Source organism: Erythrolamprus reginae, chromosome 1 (assembly GCF_031021105.1).
Source record: "Erythrolamprus reginae isolate rEryReg1 chromosome 1, rEryReg1.hap1, whole genome shotgun sequence".
Classification (NCBI taxonomy): Eukaryota; Metazoa; Chordata; class Lepidosauria; order Squamata; family Dipsadidae; genus Erythrolamprus; species Erythrolamprus reginae.
In genome coordinates, this window is record NC_091950.1 from 323,629,026 (window position 1) to 323,652,199 (window position 23,174).

Consider the following 23,174-nt stretch of genomic DNA (forward strand, 5'->3'; position numbering starts at 1 on the left):
AGCTAAGCAGAGATGGGCCCAGAAAGCACTTGGATGGGCAACACCCAACGCAATAGCAGAATTGTAATCTATTCTGGAAGAAGGCAATGGCAAACCATTCCCATTCTGCTGTATAGAATGTTGCAGGGATATATCTGTAAAGAAGGGAAGAGAAACTCGATACACTTTTGGTGTGCCTAATATGCAACAGTCTTCTTTACTAATCTGGAGAAGGTCTCCATCATTTGCTTTTATTATTCAAATGAGCGGTGGTCATTAGTAGTCAGGGCAACGTTTTGTCACCTCGTTCTATCAGGAAAACTACACGAAGAGAAAGACGTAAATTCCTTTGTTCTTTGCAAAATCCAAGACAGCAACATCTTGTGGCCGACTTGAGAGTAAGTAAACAACTGTATAGAAAAGGCTGAAATCTGAGAAAGAAAAAGCTAATGAGAGAGGTAGGGAAGGAGGGAGGGAGGGGTTTGTTGCTCACCTGCTGGCCAGGATCTGACGCTGGGGCAGAGTAGATCGGGTGAAAAAGAGTTTCGTCCCACCACCACCCTCCGCCAAAGAGGCTCCTCCTCTCCAGACTTATCCCGGTCAACTTGCGCACGTGTGCGCGTGTATCAGAGTCAGCTGTATGAGCACACGTGTGCGCGCGCGGGCACATCTGAAGGGAGAACAGGCTCCAGTGGGTTTATTCCTGCAAAGACTTTCTTTACACACTTCTTTCTTTCTCTCTCTCTCTCTCTCTTTCTCCGTTCTCCTCCCACCACCGCCACCCTTCGACCTCTTTCTCCCTCGGCGCTCGATGGGGGGAATGCGGTGGAAGCCGCAGAAGGAGGCAACGTTTCCCCAAGGCTTCAGTTTCAAGGTGCGACGGGTCCTTCGCTTTTCTCTCAGCCGCGTCAGGCAACTGCAGGGATCCCGTCCTCCTTCGGAAACTGGCTAAAGAGATCGTTGGATGGGACCCCTGCCTTGGGTGGCTTCTTCGCCCAGGAACGCGGCTTCGCACCTAACTGGGTGGTCAGCACCAGAGACAGCTCTCGGCGCCCGTTCTTCCCGCGCCTCCTTCCTGCGTTCTGACTCCAGGCGCTTGCTAGCCAGACGCCAGGCGGTTGAGGGGAGTGAAGGTCGGCCACGATTATGGAAGAGGAGAGCTGGAACCAGAGCGAGCCCAACAGCACCCAGCTGTTTTGCGGCGGACCCAATGGGACTCTTGGGGGACCAGGAGACAGTTTATGTTCGGAGGTCAGCCCTTCCATGATCACAGCCATAGTGATCATGGCCCTCTATTCCGTCGTATGTGTAGTGGGGCTCTTCGGGAACTTCTTGGTCATGTATGTCATCATCAGGTAAGAAGAGCGGCAGGGAGGAGGAGCTGGCCGAGGAGGGGGGCAGCTAAAGGGCTGCTGAAGCAAAGTACGCACGGAGGGAGGCTTGGGAAGATGATGATGATGATGATGATGATGATGATGATGATGATGATGGACCACCAAAGTCAAGGAAACGGATCTGTAGTTGGCTCTATGGGATCTGTACAAGCTCAGTGATAGAGAAAAAGACCTGTGGTTCTTCTCTTGCTAAAACTCCAAAGGCTTGTTTTTGTGGAATTCTCTGTCTCTGTTTCTTTCTGTTTCTGTTTCTCTCTGTGTGTGTTTCTTTCTCTCTCTCTCTCTCTCTCTCTCTCTCTCTCTCTCTCTCTCTCTCTTTCTCTCCAGAAAGAAATTATCCAGTCGTTCTTCCCACAGTTCTCCCCATAAAAGCAAGCTAAACACATTTGGGATCAAATCCTACTAAGAGGCATATCTATGTGTCTCCATAATATTGTTACATGTTTTGAGTAAATGATTACTCCTGATTTCACTCCCAGAGGATTGTTACAGCATCTCCATCCTGGCAAATAGAAAAATACAAATTTGATTGTCAGCTAAGTGCATTTTTAAGATCCAAAAACTCTTTGAAAGCACCAGGAGTTCTTTGAGGATGGTTCTGAAGAATAATGTCTAATTATGTTGCAGAAAGGATATGGGTGTTTATTAGGAAGCAAGAAATTGAAAACTCTTTGCTTAATATAACTGTTCTTTTCTTAATGTAACTACAAAAAAAATGTGTGCTTTGGGGCAAAAAAAATCATGCTGATTCAAATGATCATTTGTGCAACATAAGCATTCCAGGCAAGCAAAAGTTATTTCATGTTAATAAAGTTATTTTTCTGGCTGGGAATAATGTAAAAACAAAGTTAAAATGAGTATCTCAGACTATTTTTGTAACCAGATATATTGAAATAGAGTAGAAGAGGTATACAAGGAAGTAAAATACATTAGAGTGGCATGGGAAGCCACAGATATGAATTGCAGTACAGTTCCAACAATCAAATCAGATGTTTACTTTCCTATTTCCATCCTCAACTGAACTTCATGCCTCAAATCCCTTTCTTTGTATCATTTAAGAAATTCTACCATAAGAGCTTATGTTCATTTTCCCAGCCAGAGTATTCCTCAGCCAAAGAAATGACAAACTGCTCTTCTTCCACAAAGATAGTTATATCCTTTGGAAGTTTCTGATAGTGGAAACTGCCACATATTTAAGGATATTGGCTGGCTGTTCTTAATGAAAGGAACCATGGTATTTTGTATGTTTTTAATAGGTGTTTGGTGTTCAATTGGATTTGTTTAATTGAAGGCCAAGTAGAGAAAAATTTACTTCTAACATGCCACAAATGTTTCAGAGAAATGAGTTACAGTCCATATCTATGGGAACACAGCACCATCTATTGAAATGATGGATAACAACAGGTGGAAACTGTTGCTTCTGGGAACCAAAATGGAAAGCGGGGAAGAGTTCTTTGCCTTAAGAAAAGAAAGGGAGGGGAGAAAGGGATGTTGACTATCCAACATTTATCTCCACTTCTTTTTTCCCAAGGAAAAAAAATTCTTTCTATCTTTCTCATCCATGTTTTAATAGCAAGGTGGGCATTGATTCATAATAAATTGCAACCCATAACAACAGATTAAATATTGAGGGATGAGAGTTCTTGCCATCCTTTAGAATACAAGAAGCGGGCACTTCCCAATCTGGTGCCAGCTGCTTAATTCCTTATCTTCGCTGCCAGCAGGACCTTGTTGGCTGGCAAAAAGCGACGCTTAATGCATGTAGATAGCATCATCTGAATGAAGATGCCACCAGGCACAAGGAGCATGTCTAGGCCATTCTTTTCTATGTCATCAGTTTTCTATTTTTCTTTTCACTTGACACTGAACCTTTTGAAGCTTCTGAGCAGGCTTCCTTTTCCTCTGACTAAATGTCTCCCCCCTGCTTTTGCTCTCCTAGGAACAAGGAACAGGAAACAATTGGGAGACATTTTTCAATTGCAATTCCTATCATGCCTCACCATTAAGCAGGCTAGTGGGAGTTCAGGTTCAATAACTGAATGGAGCCCACGTTGTTCTTCCTTGCCTTTGATGACTTCCTCAATAGGTCCACAATGGCTGTAGAACTATTGACAAACTTTTCTTTTGCAGTTAGATTACTATCTTTCTAATGAGCCTTTGGATGATTATACCAGATTCTCATTGACATCTTAAAGTAATTAGTTGACATTGCAATAAAAGAAGTTATTGCAGGCCTATTTTTTCCCATCCTTGCATAAGACAAATGCTTTTTTAAAAAGTTATTAGGGTACCTGAGATATTCAGGGTCAGTTCGCCACTTAAAAAAAGAACGAAGTTCCCATCTAGATCTTGTTTTTTTTACTCTTGGCCACTGATAGAGGATTGTTGAAGATAGAATAGAATTCTTTGGAGGCAGGGAGGAAGGGGGATGAATAAATAGATAAATAAATAACTCTGAGTTTCCTAACACAGCATCTTTTTTCAGATATAAAGGCAAGAAATGGAGAGATCAGATTTAATCTTATGTCCATTTCCTTTTCTGACACTGATGCGAAATGCGAGACTATCATGAGCATGGCATGTTGCGTGGTTTGCAAGAAGGGGACACCAATTCTCTAAAATAAATAAAAATAAATACAGTAAACAGTTAACTTCCAGTAGTCAGTATTTCCAGTTTCATAATCTATATACACTTTATAGGGGACCATTTTCATTTCTGATTAAATCAGGAAATCACAACAGGGAGCAATTAGACTGCTGGCTAAAGATTTGATAGCTCTCACTGGGGATGCAATTAAAGCCTATAATGCTCATTGACTGTTGTGAATGGGTGCTTTGCAGACCTTTAAACCATCCATCAGAAGTGATTTCCGATATAGGTTGATGTGCAAAAAGATTAGGCAATTTTAGAAATATTCAGGAAAGAATAATATTGCGCACAATTAGTTAATTATAAAGCAAGTAGGCCTGGAATGGAATGGGTATAAAAATCACCTGGGGAAAAAATATTTCTAAAATGAAAGTTGAATATTGATGTGGAGTGCTAAGATGTGGGGTTTTTTAATGTTTTGATATTTAAATGACATGTGACACTGAAAAGGATACAACTTTCTTCCATTAAGAAAAAAATCGATGAGAAACCACCACTGCACAGAGCATGAGACATGGGAAAGGACTGTTTAATGTTTCCATTTCTTTGCCATTGCTACCATTTGCCTGGCCAAGTTAATTTTCCATCAGTGGAAACAAATATTTGGGACTTACATCTCTGTCTTCTAGAGGAGAAAGCAATTTTGGAGTGGAAAAGCAGCCTAAAGGGAAAAGATCCAATAATCCTTTCGCCTTCCTTTTGCTCTAATCTCCCTTCCTTCCTGTTCATAAAGCTACCTATGGCTGTTTTTCATCATGTTACCAATCGGTTCTATAGACTTTTACAGTAAGTTTTATCTTCCCCACAGATATATTCTAAGACATAATGCTTCACCTACGATATCTCAGCTTTAAGGTTTGCATGATGCTTGAGCCTGGCTTACTTTTACTCTAACAATATAGATATAAGATGTAATAAATGGTGGCAATTACTGTTTTATGAATGTCAGTAACATTTTGTGACCCTGAATATATGTGCATACATATGCAGGTATCTAAAATTCTGTATAAATGTTTGTTAATGTCCTATATATTTTAATTTAAAACAACCTGCTAAATCATTTTCTCATCGCCGTAGCACTCAGTTCAGTAAGGATAATGCCCACAATTGTATGATAGAACCATATTTATAGATTTATATCTGAGAAATATGGAGTGCCATGTCAAATAATGTAATGGTTATATTGTCACACAGCTAAAAATTCTATTCTGGACACTAACGAAACGAATTATTTACTTGGTGTTTCAAATACTTGCTGCAAATTCAGCAAGGATTATCCTAACAGCTTAGCAACTGTATAGTGTGCATATTGGTTTTGTGGAAATATGTGCTGAAGTTACCAAAATTCATTTAGATTAATGTTTAGGCTGTTTTGGTGCAATGCTGGTAAAAATCTTGGGCAAGGGTGCATAGAAACTTGGTAAGTCAGGATAGGTGAACACTTTTGTATAATAGTATTTCATAATGTCAACTATAATTAAACCATGGAATATGCTAATACAGTCTGTATCGATCATTAATTCACAGTATTAATTCTGGACTAATTGTTTGGGGATAAGCATAACAATGCCATTAGTCACAATGTTCCCCCTAGACATCAATATACGGGAATAAATAAATAGCAGGCTCAAGCTTAACCCTGACAAGACCAAGTGGCTATGAGCACTGCCCCAGAAGGACTATGCTAACTGTCGGTCCTTAGTTCTGGGAGGGGAAAAATTATCCTTCTCATAATGGGTTCGCAATCTGGGTGTCCTCCTAGACTCTCAGTTGAGATTGGACCAACATCTTCTGAGCTGTAGCTAGGGAGACCTTTGCACAGGTTCGCCTGGTGCACCAATTGCAACCCTATTTGGATCAGGAGGCTCTTCTTATGGTCACTCATGCCCTTATCACCTCACGGTTAGATTATTGCAATGCATTCTACATGGGGCTACCCATGAAGAGTGGTCCAGTTGATCCAGAACTTAGCTGTGTGAATTGTTGTGGGTGCACCTAGATACACCCACATTACATCAACTCTCCCCAAGATGCTGGGGGGTTAAAGCCCTCCCTCCCCAAGGTGTTAAGGCACTACATGGCTTAGGGTCAGACTATTTTTGAGATTACCTACTGCCACATAGCTCCCAGCGACCAATAAGGTCCCACAGGTTTGGTCTTCTACGGGTCCTATCAGTGAAACCTGGTGGGGCTGTGGAGGAGAGCCCTTCTCTGTGGTGGCTCCAACTCTTTGAAAAGAGCTACCTCCTGAGATCTGTACTCCCCCCACCCTACTGGCCTTCTGGAAAGCTGTAAAGACCTGGCTTTTCTGGCAGGCCTGGGGCCATTGATTAGAGGATACACCATCGAGATCTGCCCATAAGCGATACGTATGGTTATATTGTGGGTTTTAAACTGTTTTTAAATTGTTTTTCTTTTTGATGTTCTAATATTAATGACTGATGTCTTATTATTTTTGGTTGTAAGCCACCCAGAGTTCTTAGGGAGTTAGGCATCATACCAATTGAAATAGATAGATAGATAGATAGATAGATAGATAGATAGATAGATAGATAGATAGATAGATAGATAGATAGATAGATAGATAGAGTGGTACCTCTACTTACAAAATTAATTTGTTCATGACCAGGTTTTTAAGTAGAAAAATTTGTAAGAAGAAGCAATTTTTCCCATAGGAATCAATGTAAAAGCAAATAATGTGTGCGATTGGGGAAACCACAAGGGGGGGTGGAGGCCCTGTTTCCTCCCAGGAGATTCCTAGAGAGGCCCCACGGAGGCTTCTTCCCACCTTTTCCAGCCCTGTTTACTCCCAGAAGATTCCTAGAGAGGCCCCACAGAGGCTTCTCCCTGCCTTTTCCACTTACAGTTTCGGAGGCTCGGGATTGTAAGTGGAAAATGGTTCTCGAGAAGAGGCAATAAAATCTTGAACACCTGGTTCTTATCTAGAAAATTTCGTAAGTAGAGGCGTTCTTAGGTAGAGGTATCACTGTAGATAAAAATATAGATAAGAAGATCAGTTGTATTGATACCCTATTTAAGAACTTCCCAAAGGCAACTAGATTGCATTAACAAAAACAGGATAAAGTAGTGAGTTCTGAAAACTTTTACTACTGTTTCACATGCACAACACTTCTGCGCATGAACAGAAGCATCCCAGGTGGGTGGGCAGAGCCTCCCACCACTAGAGCTACTGAACAGAGCCAAACTGGGGGCAACCCACTACTGAACACGATGCCAGACCAGACTGCATACACCTTTCATCTAATCTAGGAGAACTAAACTAAAAGAGGGGGGGGGGTCATGTACTGTAAACCTTTGCCTAAATTTAACAGCTATCTTGTGACAAATCTAGACATCTCCTTATTCCCTTCAAAGGCAATAAAGGGAATTCCTATTGAAATAAAGGGATTCCTATTCCTTTCCATTTCTTATGTCTTGGTAATCTAGATCAAAACATTTCAAAAACCAAGATCTAATGAAGTATCTTAAATGAGATGGCAGGTTAAGTCACTGAAGTGGAAAGGGGTAGGGCTTCCTTCATTTCATCTTTGAAGGGAATAATGAGATCTCTAGATTTATTAGACAATATCTGTTAAATTTAGGCAAAGGTTTACATGACGACCCCCCCTTTTTTTCATCATTTATTTTTACCATAGTGAGTTAATAGTGGTATTTTTTTAAAAGCACCCAACCCATGGGCTATATATTGCCTATGTCTGATTTAGTTAAAAGTATCTCTGCTAGAAGCCTGATCAGATTCTCTGGTGACTTTTAAATCCTATACACAGGGAGGATGCTGTGCATTTATGTATTTTGCTGTGCCACTATAAAGTTGAAAACCTACTCTGTTACCTAACACAGAAACACCATTTCACATGCCTTCAATCCCTCATTTTACTTCTATTTCCTCAAGAGACATCCATATGGCTGTAGCTAATGTTATTTCTTCCAGAACTCAAAGTTACCATCTGGCCAAAGGACATAAGAAATACATAAGACATAAAAGCCCACATCATTTCCTCAGTCAGGAATACAGTCTTATGGCAGTTTCCGTTATGATATTGAAACACATATTTCACCACTTGCCTTCTTCCTGTGTGTCTCAAAGGCTCCATCTTAAGGTATCTCTAGAGCAGTGTTTCCCAACCTTGGCCACTTGAAGATATTTGGACTTCAACTCCCAGAATTTCCCAGCCAGCGAATGCTGGCTGGGGAATTCTGGGAGTTGAAGTCCAGATATCTTCAAGTGGCCAAGGTTGGGAAACACTGCTCTAGAAGATACCAATTAATTTTAGGAAAACTTTGTCATGTGGGGGGGGATGCTTTTGAGACACGTAGGAGGTGGGGAAGTGGTGTGTTGTTGTTGCAATGTCACAATAAAGACTGTGTCCATGGTATATTGGTGGGTATTGTAATGCAAATATGAAAGGATGGAGCTTGAATCATGACATACACTTTTTATTATTTTGACCTCATCATTTTGGGAACAGACTCATATACTGTACTTTGAGAATTAGTCTCCAACACTGCCTACAAGAATAGAATAGAATTCTTTATTGGCCAAGTGTCTTTGGTGCATATGCTTTCAGTGTACATAAGAGGAAATACGTATTTGTCAAGAACCATGAGGTACAACACTTAATGATTGTCATAGGGATCAAATAAGCAATCAGGAAATAATCAATATTGATAAAAATCTTAAGGATACAAGCAACAAGTTACAGTCATACAATCATACGTGGGAGGAGATGGGGGATAGGAATGGTGAGAAAAAAACTGGTAGGAATAGTAGTGCAGACTTAATAGTTTGACAATATTGAGAATTATTTGTTTAGCATAGTGAGGGCATTTGAGAAAAAACTGTTCTTGTGTCTAGTTGTCTTGGTGTGCAGTGCTCTATAGTGACGTTTTGAGGATAGGAGTTGAAACAGTTTATGTCCAAGATGCAAGAGGTCAGTAAATATTTTCACAGCCCTCTTTTTGACTCGTGCAGACTCAGTGAAAGGCAGATTGGCAGCAATTCTTTTTCTGCAGTTCTGATTATCCTCTGAAGACTGTCAGTCTTGTTTGGTTGTAGAACTAAAGCAGACAGTTATAGAGGTGCAGATGACAGACTCAATGATTCCTCTATAGAACTGTATCAGCAGCTCCTTGGGCAGTTTGAGCTTCCTGAGTTGGCTCAGAAAGAACATTCTTTGTTGTGCTTTTTTGATGACATTTTTGATGTTAGGTGACCATTTTAGGTCTTGAGATATGATAGAACCTAGAAATTTGAAGGTCTCTACTGTTGATAATTTATTGTAAGAGGTGGTAGAATGGGAGGGTTTCTCCTAAAGTCTACCACCATTGCTACGGTTTTGAGAGTGTTCCGTTCCAGATTGTTCTGGTTGCACCACGAGGCTAGTTGATCATATATATTTTAAATATATATTTCTTTAGTAATACATAGATTTAAAAGGGCAGGAGTTGGATATTATTTCTGTGGAAGCAGTAGCTCACAATTTGGATTGGCTTTATTTTAAAAAAATGTAATTCATGGTTATATTTAAAGGCAGTTTTGTTAGCAAAACTCAGATTTCAAATAATTCCAATGATGTTTAAATGTTAGGTTTTAAAGGCTACTACAGCCTGCTGAGAATTCTGAACTTGATTTCCCATTATAAATTGCAGAGAATATAGGTTTCAAATACACAAACACCATGGCTAAAATGTCACACACACACACACCTCTTGGTTTGCATGTACAAGCCTTGGTTCAAACTGAAGCATGTAACTTGGAAGACGGGTTCAGCTAAGGACAGAGAGTGCAAATTATATGGATTGCATCCAGAGTTCCAATGAATGAAATTTTACTCATGGGACACACCCATTCAAACGAGAGAAAGGGAATTTCACAGATTTGTGCTTCCTCACACATTGTTCTTGTTGAATGAAGAAGCTTTTGGAACCATACTGGTGCAGTACTATAGAGAAAGGAAGGATTGGGGAAAATAATCTTTCTTTGTTAAAGGCTCCATTGCAACTCAGTTCTTTATTCATAGAAGTTCTATGAGTCACGAAAAGATAATCTGGATCTAAGTGAAGTTTAGTTCTTGGCTTTCCATTACCGTCTAACATTTTACAAAACAGGAAGATATATTGATGAGTTACATAGGCCATTTCATCCAATCTTCTGTTTGCAAGGACATGTTAATGTCTCTTGAAATCTCACAAGTAAAGCATGATGTTTATGACCCACATGACTGATTTTATTCCCAAATGATAAGAGGGTAATTTTGAGTATAAAAATTTCCAGATAGGAACAGGAAATCATGGACTCATCTTCCATCAATTTACATCAGACCTTTTTAAAGCCTTTCAAGGCAGCTGCTATAACCATATCTTGTAGTTACAATTTTGATGGCTGGATTCATGTATCATGTTAAACTGCTACGCTGTTGGCAGAGCAACTATAGTTTCTAAATGATGTTTACGATTTAAAGTGCTGTAGGATTCCACAATTTATTGTAGGATTGCAATTTATTTCAGAAAACAGAGTTCAACAAAATCCGGTTTAACACAATCTTGAAACTCAAATAATTACTGACATGTATCTGTCTTTCTGTCTCTGTCTCTGTCTGTCTGTCTTTCTCTCTGTCTCTGTCTCTCTGTCTCTGCCTCTCTCTGTGTGTCTCTGTCTCTGCCTCTGCCTCTGCCTCTCTCTCTCTCTCTCTCTCTCTCTCTCTCTCTCTCTCTCTCTCTCTCTCTCTCTCTCATGACTCTACTGTCCATTTCAGGAACAAAAACTTAATCCACTTAAATTAAGAACCATCTACTAATTGCCTCAACACACAAAGTATTCCAAAATAAATAGGCCTTTGAAAGGCTATTTATGGCAAGGTGTATGCAAAGGTTTACATTGTGAGATTTTAAAAAAGAGGATCTGAAATACTGACTAGTTAAACTGAATGAGCCTTTATACAGCAGATATACTGTTTAAAATTGTACAGGAAGGTTCTCCATAGCAGGTCATTCCTAAAACATAAAGCACTATAAAAATAAACATTTCCAAGCGCAGATTTCAAATATGGTTTGACATCTTGTCATTTCCTGGGACTGGGAGACCAGCATCAAAGCTTTCTGCCTCAGTTTATTTTTCTTTTTAGTCATCTTCAGTGAAAGTCACACATAAAATTCATTGTACAACTTATTGGATAAGCCTAACAAAGTTCTTATGCTTTACCTACCATAAAAGCTTCTGGAGGCAAGTTGTCCACTGACTAATTATTAATTAATTAGTTGTTCTAACTGTCAGGAAATTTCTCCTTAAATCTAGGTTGGATCTGGTAATGAAATCTATTTATCTTCCATACTGGTTCGGAAGCATGATTTTTCACCCTCTGCACATGTGCAGAGGGTTAAAAAATAAAATGGCAGTGGGTGGTGAAGCCTCATGCTGCTGCCACTACCAGTTCTCCAACCACTGGCCGCCACTGCTACTGGTAGGCTCGAACTGGGCCGAACCAGTAGCATTTCATCTCGGTTTTAACTCTCTTTGATAAGTTCCCAAATGATACTCTTGCCCTTCTCTCAGATGCTTCAGACAATAGAGCAAACCCTCCTCTCTGGCATCCCTTTAAATATTGGAAGACTGATGTCAAGTAATTCCTAGTCCATTTAGATATACCAAGCTCTTGCAACCTTTCATCATGTGTTTTGTCCTCCAGTCATTATTGTTATTCTCTCTATACACTCATTCTATAGCCTCAACATCTTTTTTTGTACCACGATGACCAAAAGTGGCATTGGCCACCCTCCATGTAGATGTAGTCCAACTGAGGAATACACGTTACGTTTTGTTGGTCAGCAGTTATGAATCTTTTTGGTAATGATACCACCAGTACATTTTTAAAAAACTCTTATTCCAAAGTAGGCTGGGATTCACTAATTTAGTCATTTTGTCAAAGACCTTAATAAGGTTGGTCTAATACAGTGATGGCGAACCTATGGCACGGGTGCCACAGGTGGCATGCAGAGTCGTATCTGCTGGCACCCGAGTTGTTGCCCTAGTTCAGCTCCAACGTACATTTGTGTGTTGGCCAGCTGATTTTTGGCTCACACAGAGGCTCTGGGAGGGCATATTTGGCTTCCAGGGAGCCTCCGGGTAGATGGGGGAGGGCATTTTTACCAGGGAAGCCAGGGTAAGCTAGGGGAGGGCAAAACACAAGCCTACTGGGCCCACCAGAAGTTGGGAAACAGGCAGTTTTTTGGCCTGCAGAGGGCCTTTGAGGGCATGGGAAGCTGTTTTTGCCCTCCCCAAACATTGAATTATCTGTGTGGGCACTCGCGCATGTGCGATAGAACGCACGCATGCAGTTTCGGCACCTGAGGAAGTAAAGGTTCACCATCACTGGTCTAACATGATAATGTTTTTGATGAAGTCACGGTTTCTACCACAGGTGTTTTGCAGATCCATTGCTTGATTTATCTTCTCCAGGATCTTGCCAGATTTCCCTCAGTGCACGACTGCGCTGCTAGAATTGCAATGAAGAAATACATTGAGGAAGTATTGCCTGTCATTTAGCTCCTGTCATGAGTACACAACAAGACCCATGAAACAAAATTGTGAGCAATTAATGGGGAAAAATGTGTTTCTTTACATAAAAACTCTGCTCAAAGGAAACCCATTTTCAAATGCAGCACTTGGCTACCTTATCTTTTCCTATTCCAACCTGGTAGCAATAAAAAAATATATCCATTGCTTTACAAAGAGGAAGTCGTATCTATTTTAACAGACTACCACAATTCTTTCTAGGAGGAAAGAAGCAGACAGTTTACTAATATAAAACAGGACAAATGGAATACGTCCGAACCAATTATATAAAATGCAATATAGAGAAAATGGGGAAGAGCATTAAAATGGTATTCATCCATAAATTTGTTAGATTTATATTCTACATTTTCCTCCAGCAGCTTCATCCTACATTTCACTCTCCCCTCAAAAGACCCCCATCTAATAGGTAGGTTCAACTGAAAAAGAGCTGATTGGCCCCAAGTCACCAAGACAACTTTTATATCTTAAAATGGATTTCTTTCTAGTGCAACACACTAACTCAAAAATCAAAAGTATTATTAGAATAAATAGAGATGAGTCAGTTACATTATATATTCCTAACTCAGTTATACTATCATAGGTTATACCATCATAGGTATAATCAGCTACTTTGGCTAGTGAATTGTGATAGATGCTATTCCTTTTATATGAAATGGAATTAATTTTTGCAAAATAGATTTGCTTGCTTCTTTGTCTTAGACATGTAATGAATTCAGTTTTATGACTTGAGAAAGGGCTAAGGGGAAATGTATAATCTTGAGTCAATTGATGCAGTTAAGGATAAATACAGGGCCTCATAGCTTTGCAGAGACCCAAGTAACCTGGAAATGGATATGGCAAGTAATGGAATAATGGAAAGCTTGTTAAATAAAGATTTCCCCAATTGCAGACATAATGTATTGCTCTTCAACCCACTAATTTCAGGCAGGATTCCTAGGAAAGTAGAAAGCCTTGTCCAATCCAATCTACTTTACCATAATAATTCATCTACAGAATGAGAAACAAAAAGTTTGAATTTCAAGAAAATAGATTTTGGTTGGAGAACAGGAATATTCTTCTAATGGTAAAAGCTATTCAATAGTGGATATGATGGTATTGGAAAATGAAGTATTCCCTTCACTAGAGGTGTTTAAGAAATCTCCAAGGTCCCTTCCAATGATCCATTCTATGATTCTAACACAGTCCAGTAGAGAATTTCTGAATGCCTGAAAAGTGGGAATTTCTCCCACTTTTTTGCTGTGCTTAACTATTTGATATTTCTAAAAACACTGTGCATTTCTACAGTAGAGGAAAAATTGCCTGCAACTATTATCTAACTCTATCATAAAACAAGAAAGGAGGAGGAAGAAGAAGAGGAGGAGGAGGAGTGGAATGGGTATAAAATGATGATGATGATGATGATGATGATGATGATAAAAGTCTCCTGTGCAAGCCAACCTACTTTTTTCTCTAAAGTGGGGTGATCTACATCTGAATGTTGTTATTCTCTTGAAAAGCAAACAAAATAAATTAAAACAAGGTGTACTTGCTTTTCTCTTGAAAAGCAAACAAAATAAATTAAAACAAGGTGTACTTTTCCTACGCTAGTGGGAAAAAAAATAACCTTAGACTTTAAAGCAGTTAATTTCTTATTGCTCCAAATTGAAATTAGTTTTCTCTCTCTCTTAAGGACTGAAGAACTGAAGGATTCAGTCAAATTAATTTGCATTGGGTCAAGATGAGTCAACACCTGCACAATTTAATTTGAATAAGAATATTAATGATTCGAGACAAAGCATAGAAACGAAGGATTCAGGGAAGAGGACCAACGACTAAGTTGTCAAGATGCATTCTATACTGCTGACCTTAATTCCTTTATTATAATGCAGTGAAACCATATCTGTGGATCTTACAGCTAGGAAGGATGAAATGTTCCAACCATAAATTTATTCTTAGATTAGAAAACCTCAGGAAACTGACAAAAATGCTATTAAGGAGGGCTTCATAAATATTCAGATTTTGGAATAAGATCTTACCTATGTAAATCTAACTCGGGAATATATGCATTGATTTTAAAAGTTTGTTGCTAGTAGAATATGGTGTTATCTCCATTTGTGTATTTTAAAATATGTGTCAATCATAAAACCAAACCATTCTCATCCCTATGACTGGTATATGCCTTCATTAATCTCATGTCCTCTGCCAGAGACCTGGGAGCTTGAAAGTTCTCTGTAGTATCTTTATTTATTTACTTACTTGCTTGCTTACTTACTTACTTATTACTTATTTGATTTATATGCCGCCCCTCTCTGAGAACTTGAGGTGGCTTACAACATATAAAAACAATAAAAAATATCCTAAATCCAATTAAATTTAAAAATAGCTAATCTAAAACCCAAGTTACTTTAAAAAAATCAATAATTCCCATACAAACAAATGAACATACATTTCATTCATCAGCCAGGGCACAGATGAGTCTTCAAACTCTTGCGGAAGGCAAGGAGTGTGGGGCGAGTGCAGATCTCTGAGAGGAGCTGATTCCAGAGGTCCAGAGCCCCACAGAGAAGGCGCTTCCCCTAGGTCCTGCCAGGCAACATTGTCTAGTTGATGGAACCTGGAGAAGGCCAACTCTGTGGGTCCTAACTGGGTGCTGGGACTCATGCGGCAGGAGGCTGTCCCATAAGTAATTTGGTCCAATGCCATGTAGGGCTTTATAGGTCATAACCAACACTTGGTTCATCTTAGCTGTTCCTAGCACTGCAATCTTTTGCATAGAGAGGCCTGATGTTGCTTGTTGGATCTATTGGAGCTACTCTCTCACCTTAAGAGTCACAATCTTGAGTACACTGGGACCACTTTGGCCCTTACTTTCCATAAGCTTTCTGGTTCTTCTTTCAGGTCTTGTACTTCTCCAGCTTCTCCCACTTCTTCCTGAGCTTGGCATCACTACATCCATCACCAGCACTGTCTTCTGGTCCTTATCTACTACCATGATATTTTTCTTGTGTAGTAACACCTTGCTTCTACCACAATATATCTGCCTGTACACTTGTATCTGGAAGCCCTACATTGCCTTGTTATTCTCCATGAACGTCTGCAGAATCTTCCATCTGGACCTGAGAATGTCTAGTCACTGGGTACATGTTCCTGTACACAATGCCAGCTATTTGGTGGTACCGTTCAACTTATGGTCTACCTGCTTGCATATTACACCCTGCCACTACTAGTTAGACCGTCTCTGAGGCCTTTCTGCACAGTCTGCTCCAGATACTGTCTGGTGTGGTAAAGCCCTGCTTCTACATCCCTACATTAAGGTCCTTAATATTATAAGCACCTTAATATAACATTAATATTATTCTGTCTGGTGCGGCAAAGCCCTGACTCTATATGCCTATATTAAGGTCCTTTTATATGAAGATGCCTAGACTTGTGTTGCTATAAAGCCACTTCAACTGTAAGAAATAGGCAATTCAGTTTCTTATTCGTTTAGGCAGTAATTGTGAATTATTTTACAGGGGGTTTTGTATATAAATGTGCTTAATTCTTTGTGCAAATGCTGTGCTGAGCTAAACCAATTTTTATAATCTTTTGATACTAGTTTTGTTTGCCACACATCCTATTGAAGATCTGGGTTTTAATATAAAGATACAAAAACCTTTTTTGCCTTAAGAGATGATTTAATGTTAAAATACTGTGCATTTTAGATACCTTGCTAGACAAAGGGAAAAAATGAAAGCATTTCTATTTTTTTCCCCTGAGATAGAGAAGGAGCTGACATATTTTCATGGTGGAAAGATCCTTCTTGTCAACTTTGTGTGTTAATTAAAAACCATGTTGTCGATACTTCATACAAAGACGCGTAATTCAAGGGAAGCTTTGTCTTTTGCAGCTGGGTTAATTCACTGGGGAACAGCAATTTAGTTGTCTTATATCTGTGAGTTGTTTTCCACTAACCTTTGGCCTCTGGATCAAAAAATAACCACAGTTTTTGTCTATCACATCAAGTTTTTAAGCTGCAGGATACCCTCAAAAGTCATACAAATTGTGCATATAAAGGAAAGGAAAGTAAAAACTTACCAAATATACTGTTTACAAAGAATAACTTTATTCATACAAAGGCTATAATAGTTACTGCAAGTTAAATTGTGTTCATACAAATAATTGTTTTTTTATCCAACAGTAATTATACATATTAAGGTAAAAAAATTTGCTTATAGCTTTTTCTGGAGTGTTTAATTTGTGGACATTCTCGCATGATGCTTCAACAATAGTCACCCATGATATGTACATCCCATCTAACTTGATACCCTGCCTCCATGACCTTCAAATCTTGGTGGAATCGCTCACCCTGCTCATCACTGACTGCACCAAGATTTTCTGGGAAGTTAGCAAGATGGCTATGTAAAAAATGCAATTCGATGCTCATGTTGCCTAATTAACTATATTATATGTGTAAGGTGTAGAGAAAAACTTGATGTGGTAGAAGAAAACTAACTACAGTTTTGAAACCAGCATGCCTAATTAACTATACAAAAGCTCAAAAATCAAACTCAACAGAAATTGTAATTTACAATTTACTGCAAGTTAAATTGTGTTCATACAAATAATTGTTTTTTTATCCAACAGTAATTATACATATTAAGGTTAAAAAAAATTGCTTATAGCTTTTCTATTGTAGCAATTTCATGTGATCTCTGTTCACAGTCTCATGCCTCAACTTTGTTGATATATATTTTTTAGATATACCAAAATGAAGACTGCCACCAACATTTACATTTTCAACCTTGCCTTGGCCGATGCCTTAGCAACAAGTACGCTGCCATTTCAAAGCGTGAATTATCTTCTGGGAACATGGCCATTCGGTACCACTATTTGTAAGATTGTAATATCCATAGATTATTATAACATGTTCACAAGTATTTTCACCCTCTGCACCATGAGCGTGGACCGCTACATAGCAGTTTGCCACCCGGTCAAGGCTTTGGATTTCCGCACCCCTCGAAATGCCAAGATTGTCAATGTCTGTAACTGGATCATTTCTTCAGCAATCGGCATTCCAGTGATGGTGATGGCAACCACCAAAGAGAGCAATGGTGAGTTAGAATTTCTTTTCCTGCCTACAAATTGTTGTGGTTAGCTCTGGCCCAGCTCCTGCCCCAAGGATTGTGGATGTGGGGGAGACATCCACATGCTGCAGGCCTGTTTTGCTCCCGGTGGAATCTGATGATGAAGGCTCCTCTGACCAAGAAGACATGAGTGACAGGGAGGAGGAGAGTGTGGCAGACAGCTCAGAAGGAGATCAATTATCTCTCTCCTCCTTGGATTCGGAACAAGAGTTAATGATACAGCCACGCATGCGGGAGAGCGATGCATAGGCAGCAACAACAACTGAGAGATTATTATCAAAGAAAATGAGGCCACCTGTGGTTGGGTGGGGCTGTGGTAATTAATGAGGCTGCTATAAAGAGCAGCCTGTGGGTTTGGTCATGTGGAGGATTATCTGATTGTTGTGTTTCGTGCCTGCCTTGCTGACTTTGACCTTTGTGTGCTGATTTTTCCCCATTTTGAAACTAAACCAGAGCAAAGTGTGTTTCACTTTGTGAAAGAAGAAGGACTGTGAATTACCTCACAGCTGCAAGCTAAGTATCACAGAACTGATAAGGGACTTGTACAAATTACCAGTTTGTTTGGAGACGAGTGCTCTTTGCTATAAAAAAAGAGTGCTCTGTTTATTTGCATTTTCAGTATAAAGAACATTGTTTTGAATTTTCAAACGCGTGTGTGTCTGAAATTGTATCTGTGCCTTTTTGGGAGGATTCTACCAGAGAATTCAGCAGAACACAAATGGACACTAAATGTTTCTTTATCTGAACCTCTGTAACTGAGTTTGGGGTAGGTTTACGAAGAAACAAATTCCTAAGGTAGTTCCAAAATGAATTGGAAGAGCCGTGGTGGATCAGTGGTTAGAATGCAGGATAATTCTGCTGACAGCATGGGATTTGATCTTCTCCGGCTCAGAGTTGACTCTGCCTTCCATCCTTCTGAGGTTGATAAAAGGAGAGCCCAGACTGTTGGGAGCAATTTGCTGCCTTTGTAAACCACTTAGAGAGGGCTGTAAAGCACTGTGAGGTGGTGTATAAGTTTAAGTGGTATTGCTATTGCTAAATTTTAATCAGGTACTGTACTTGGTCTACGGTGATACAGCTTATCAGATTTTAAATAAAGAATGAATGTGCCTTTTGAAAATGTTTCTCTCTCTGTGTCTTTCTCTCGCCCTCCCTCTCTCTTTCTCTCTCCCTCCCTCCCTCTCTCTCTCTCTTTCTTTCTGATTGTATACTGTACATTGCTTTACTAGCAGTAAAAATACTTCCAGAAATTCAAGTGGTTCTGATTTCCAAAACTATCTGCCTTACAAATCTTGGCATTAATCTTGAAAGGCAGATCAATTTACGCCTAATTAAGGCAGAGTTACATTAAGTTGTTTTTGCATGCTTCCCACCTTTCCTGGGCTGATGGGTCTCTTTTTCAATTTTTGAGTTTTCTCCCCCATCTCTCAGAAAGATATTCCTAAGCATTCCTTCAAACTCTCTCTTAACTTTGGTTCAAAATTTATTTCAGAATGACCCTTCAATCTGAGACCAAAATTATAATTCGAAAGACCCAGAAAGAAGGAAAGGAAGAGAACCAAGAGTTTCACAAATATGCAGAAATGCTAACACTACCTAAAATAAGCATTGATTACTAGAAAAAGTCTCAGATTTGGCATTTTCGCTTAAACTAAGGGGTGCAAATCCATCTCTGTCTCCTCAATTAGACTATTGAGATTAATGAAAATACTCCCAAGTGCTTAACTACGTATCAAAATGTAACGGTGCAAAGGACTACTCAAGCATTGGATGTAAATTCCATTGTGTTTAATGAGGCTCTACTTTGGACTAACTGTACATAAGACAATCGTCTAAATGTCAGATATTTTAAAAATACTAATAGATAAACCAGGCTTTTTGTGCTTCTCTCAATTTATCCATTCATGGATAAAATGATGCTATCTTACATTCATGCATTCAGAGTTGCACAATTAATATAACAAGTATTTTAGATAATGTGTGGGGTTTCCACACATTATGCATTTATTTTTATGTTTATATAAATGTAGCCATACGTAAAGAACTTTTCATATGGAAATTTTTAAGCTCATTAGGCCATTTTAGACTAAGAAATATAATGCAAAATTTGAAAAAAGAAACCACATTTTACTCCAGTTACATGGCAGCATTTAAACAACACTGACTTTTAAAAAAAACTAACCATCATTTGGCCTGGTAGTTTTTGAATGGTAGACTTGTCAGAAAATAATACAATTATACATTACACTGGGAAATAAAATCACACAAAACATTGCAGAAGAATATTGCAAAAGAGAAAGCATTTCTATATTGATATCCAGGAAGTCTCCAAGAGTCAAAGTTAAAGAAGATATTCTATTTTAACAGTTTATCTTTTACGTTACATAAAAGCAATTGTTTCTTATCGCTTGTGCTTGTGAGGGGATGGAGAGACAATAACAGTGAAAGAAATTGCCATGATTTGCTTAAATTTATTTGTGTGTTGTTCTTTTTTTAAATTTCCATAGGATCTATTGATTGCACGCTTAAGTTTTCGCATCCAACCTGGTATTGGGAGAACCTACTGAAAATCTGTGTTTTCATCTTTGCCTTCATCATGCCCATCTTAATCATAACGGTCTGCTATGGATTGATGATTTTACGTCTGAAGAGTGTACGAATGCTCTCTGGTTCCAAGGAAAAGGACCGAAATCTTCGGAGGATCACCAGGATGGTCCTCGTGGTGGTGGCTGTTTTCATTGTCTGCTGGACTCCAATCCATATTTACGTCATCATCAAAGCCTTGGTCCATATTCCAGAAACTACTTTTCAAACCATCTCCTGGCACTTCTGCATTGCATTAGGATACACCAATAGCTGTCTCAATCCCATCCTTTATGCCTTCCTAGATGAAAACTTCAAAAGATGTTTCAGAGAATTCTGTATCCCAACAACTTCAACCATCGACCAGCAAAACTCCACCCGCATCCGTCAGAACACCCGGGAGCGTGCCTCCAGTGCCCATACAATGGACAGGACTAACCAACAGGTATGACTAGAAGTGGAGATGTCGACCTTGGAAACAAGAATTCCTCCTGGAGATGACATGAATTCTGAAGTCACGGTCTTGACCGAATTGTAGCTTCTGGAAGTTTTATACAATTCTTCCGATTTATTTTCCCTGGCTGAAGTGATACACAAAGATGAAAAGACTTATCCAGATGCACTAGGAAGGGTTTTTTTTGCCAGTCCGACTATGATGATGGGGAGCTAGAGAACTCCTCAAGTTGCTTCTTGCATGGGTATCATTGTGTTTTAATTTCAATATGCTGAAAACAGAAGAGATGCTTCTTTGATTGTCTTGGCTTACTGAATGCTTGTTATTTCAGCATTCTAGAATTTTGTATATTCAGAAACTTCTTATACCAAATCAGAGCACTGGGCTATGTGACCTTATGTGAAATAGCAGCTTCCTCATAACCAGTTCTCCAATATTTAATAGCCCTGCAAAATTACAGGTAGTCCTCCACTTACAAAAGTTCATTTAGTGCCTGTTCAAAGTCCAAGGGGAAAAAAGGGACTTATGACCATTTTTCCCAGTTACAATTTTTGCACCATCCCCATGATCCCGTGGTCAAAATTCAGATGTTTGGCAACTGGTTCATACTTATAATCATTGCTATGTCTCAAAGTCACGGCATCCCCTTTTGCAACCTTTTGACAAACAAAGTCGATGTGGAAGCCAGATTCACTTAACCTTGTGGCTTACCTTAACAACTGCAGTAATTCACTTAACAAGTATGACAAGAAAAGACATAAAATGGGTCAAAATTTTATTTGAGAACTATTCAATTTAGCCATAGGCATTTTGGGCTCAGTTGTGACCATACGTTGAGGACTACCTTTACTAAAGACTACCTGTAAATATATATAGTCAATTGCTGACTTATGACTGCAATTGGGATCAGACTTTCCATTGCTAAGTGTTGTGGTTGACACGCCAGGCAGAACAGCTAAGCAAGGTAGTTGTTAAACGAGTCAAGTCCAATTTCATACACTTTTTTTGCTATGATTGTTAAGCAAATCATTGCAATTGTTAAGTGAATACCATGTTTGTTAAGCGAATCTGGCTTCAGAAGCCATCATGGAAAGTCACCAATGGATGTCACGTGACCCAGGATGCTGCAACTATCATAAATAAATGTTGGTTGCCAAGTCCCTGAATTTCACTCACTTGTCTCACAAATCAAGTGGCTCATTCTGTGAATAAAAGTGGGTCGCTTTAAAGGAATGCTTCAGATCATTTTCAGGGATACATGTCTATGGAGATTCTCAATCATCCAGGGCTTGTTTGTTCAAAAGCACCTTTGGATCTTCGGGGATACATCCAGGGGTGGGCAGCAGGCAGGATATGTGCAGCTCCAGGTGATCGGCAGCTGTCACTTCCTGGATTACTGGTGTCTGCTCGGCTCTCCTTTTTTTCCCTGCTGCTGCTGCATCTGTGCTCCTTGCTTTTTTCCTCTTTCCTCCTTCCTGTCCTCAGATGAGCTTCCCTCTCTCCTGCCTGGCTCCCCTCCAGCCTCACATGGCCACTTCCCACCTGAGGTGCAAGCAGAAGGCATGGATGGAAGCAGCGCTGGCAGCATTTATGCTACTGGCAGAACCCTTTCGCCTTGCTACCCAGCCTGAGTCGGGGGGGGCACCCAGGAAGGAGAGCAGGGGAAACTCGAAGCAAATTGTCACCCCAGCAAGCAACATGGTAAGGTTGTAAGTCGAAGACTTTACAGTTCACTTGAACAATGATGATCATTCAAGCCACTCCCACTTGATCACATTGCCGGCAAGCCACTCCTACCCAGTCACATGACCTACAAAATAAGCCACACCCACAGTGTAGCAGTAAACATTTTGGCTGCCCATTACTGGATACATGCAACCCTACTATCTATATACCCATACGATACAATGATGTACACAAACTCATTCACACAAACACAGATCCATATACACACTCAGGGAGGGGGCGGGGAGGGGGGAAGGGCAGGGGTAGAGGTTGATTCCCCCAGTGCTGCCCCACTCCTACTCATGCACACGCCCCCATTTTCTGATTTTGGGTGGGCCCGCTAGGTCCATTTTCAGCCTCCCCAGCCTCCAGAGGTTTTCTTGGAACCTGGGGAGGGCAAAAATGGCTTTCCTCACCACTGGAGGCCCTCTGGAGGTGAAAAACACCCTCCCAGAGCCTCCATGCAAGCCAAAAAGTGGCTGGCATGCCCACTGTAGTTCAGTGTTTCCCAACCTTGGCCCCTTGAAGATATTTGGACTTCAACTCCCAGAATTCCCCAGCCAGCAAATGCTGGCTGGGGAATTTTGGGAGTTAAGTCCAGATATCTTCAAGTGGCCAAGGTTGGGAAACACTGCTGTAGCTGAGTTAGGGCAATGACTCACGTGCTGGCAGATATGGCTCTACATGCTAC

At 39.9% G+C, this 23,174-nt stretch overlaps 1 protein-coding gene across 1 annotated transcript; it reads left to right on the top strand.

Annotated features, from left to right (window-relative positions):
• The first annotated feature begins 1,125 nt into the window (after positions 1-1,125).
• Positions 1,126-20,755, top strand: OPRM1 (opioid receptor mu 1). Its single transcript, XM_070740110.1, has 3 exons — positions 1,126-1,334; positions 17,336-17,688; positions 20,229-20,755. The coding sequence occupies exons 1-3, from the start codon at positions 1,126-1,128 to the stop codon at positions 20,753-20,755; spliced, it is 1,089 nt and encodes a 362-aa protein (XP_070596211.1).
• The last annotated feature ends 2,419 nt before the right edge of the window (positions 20,756-23,174 follow it).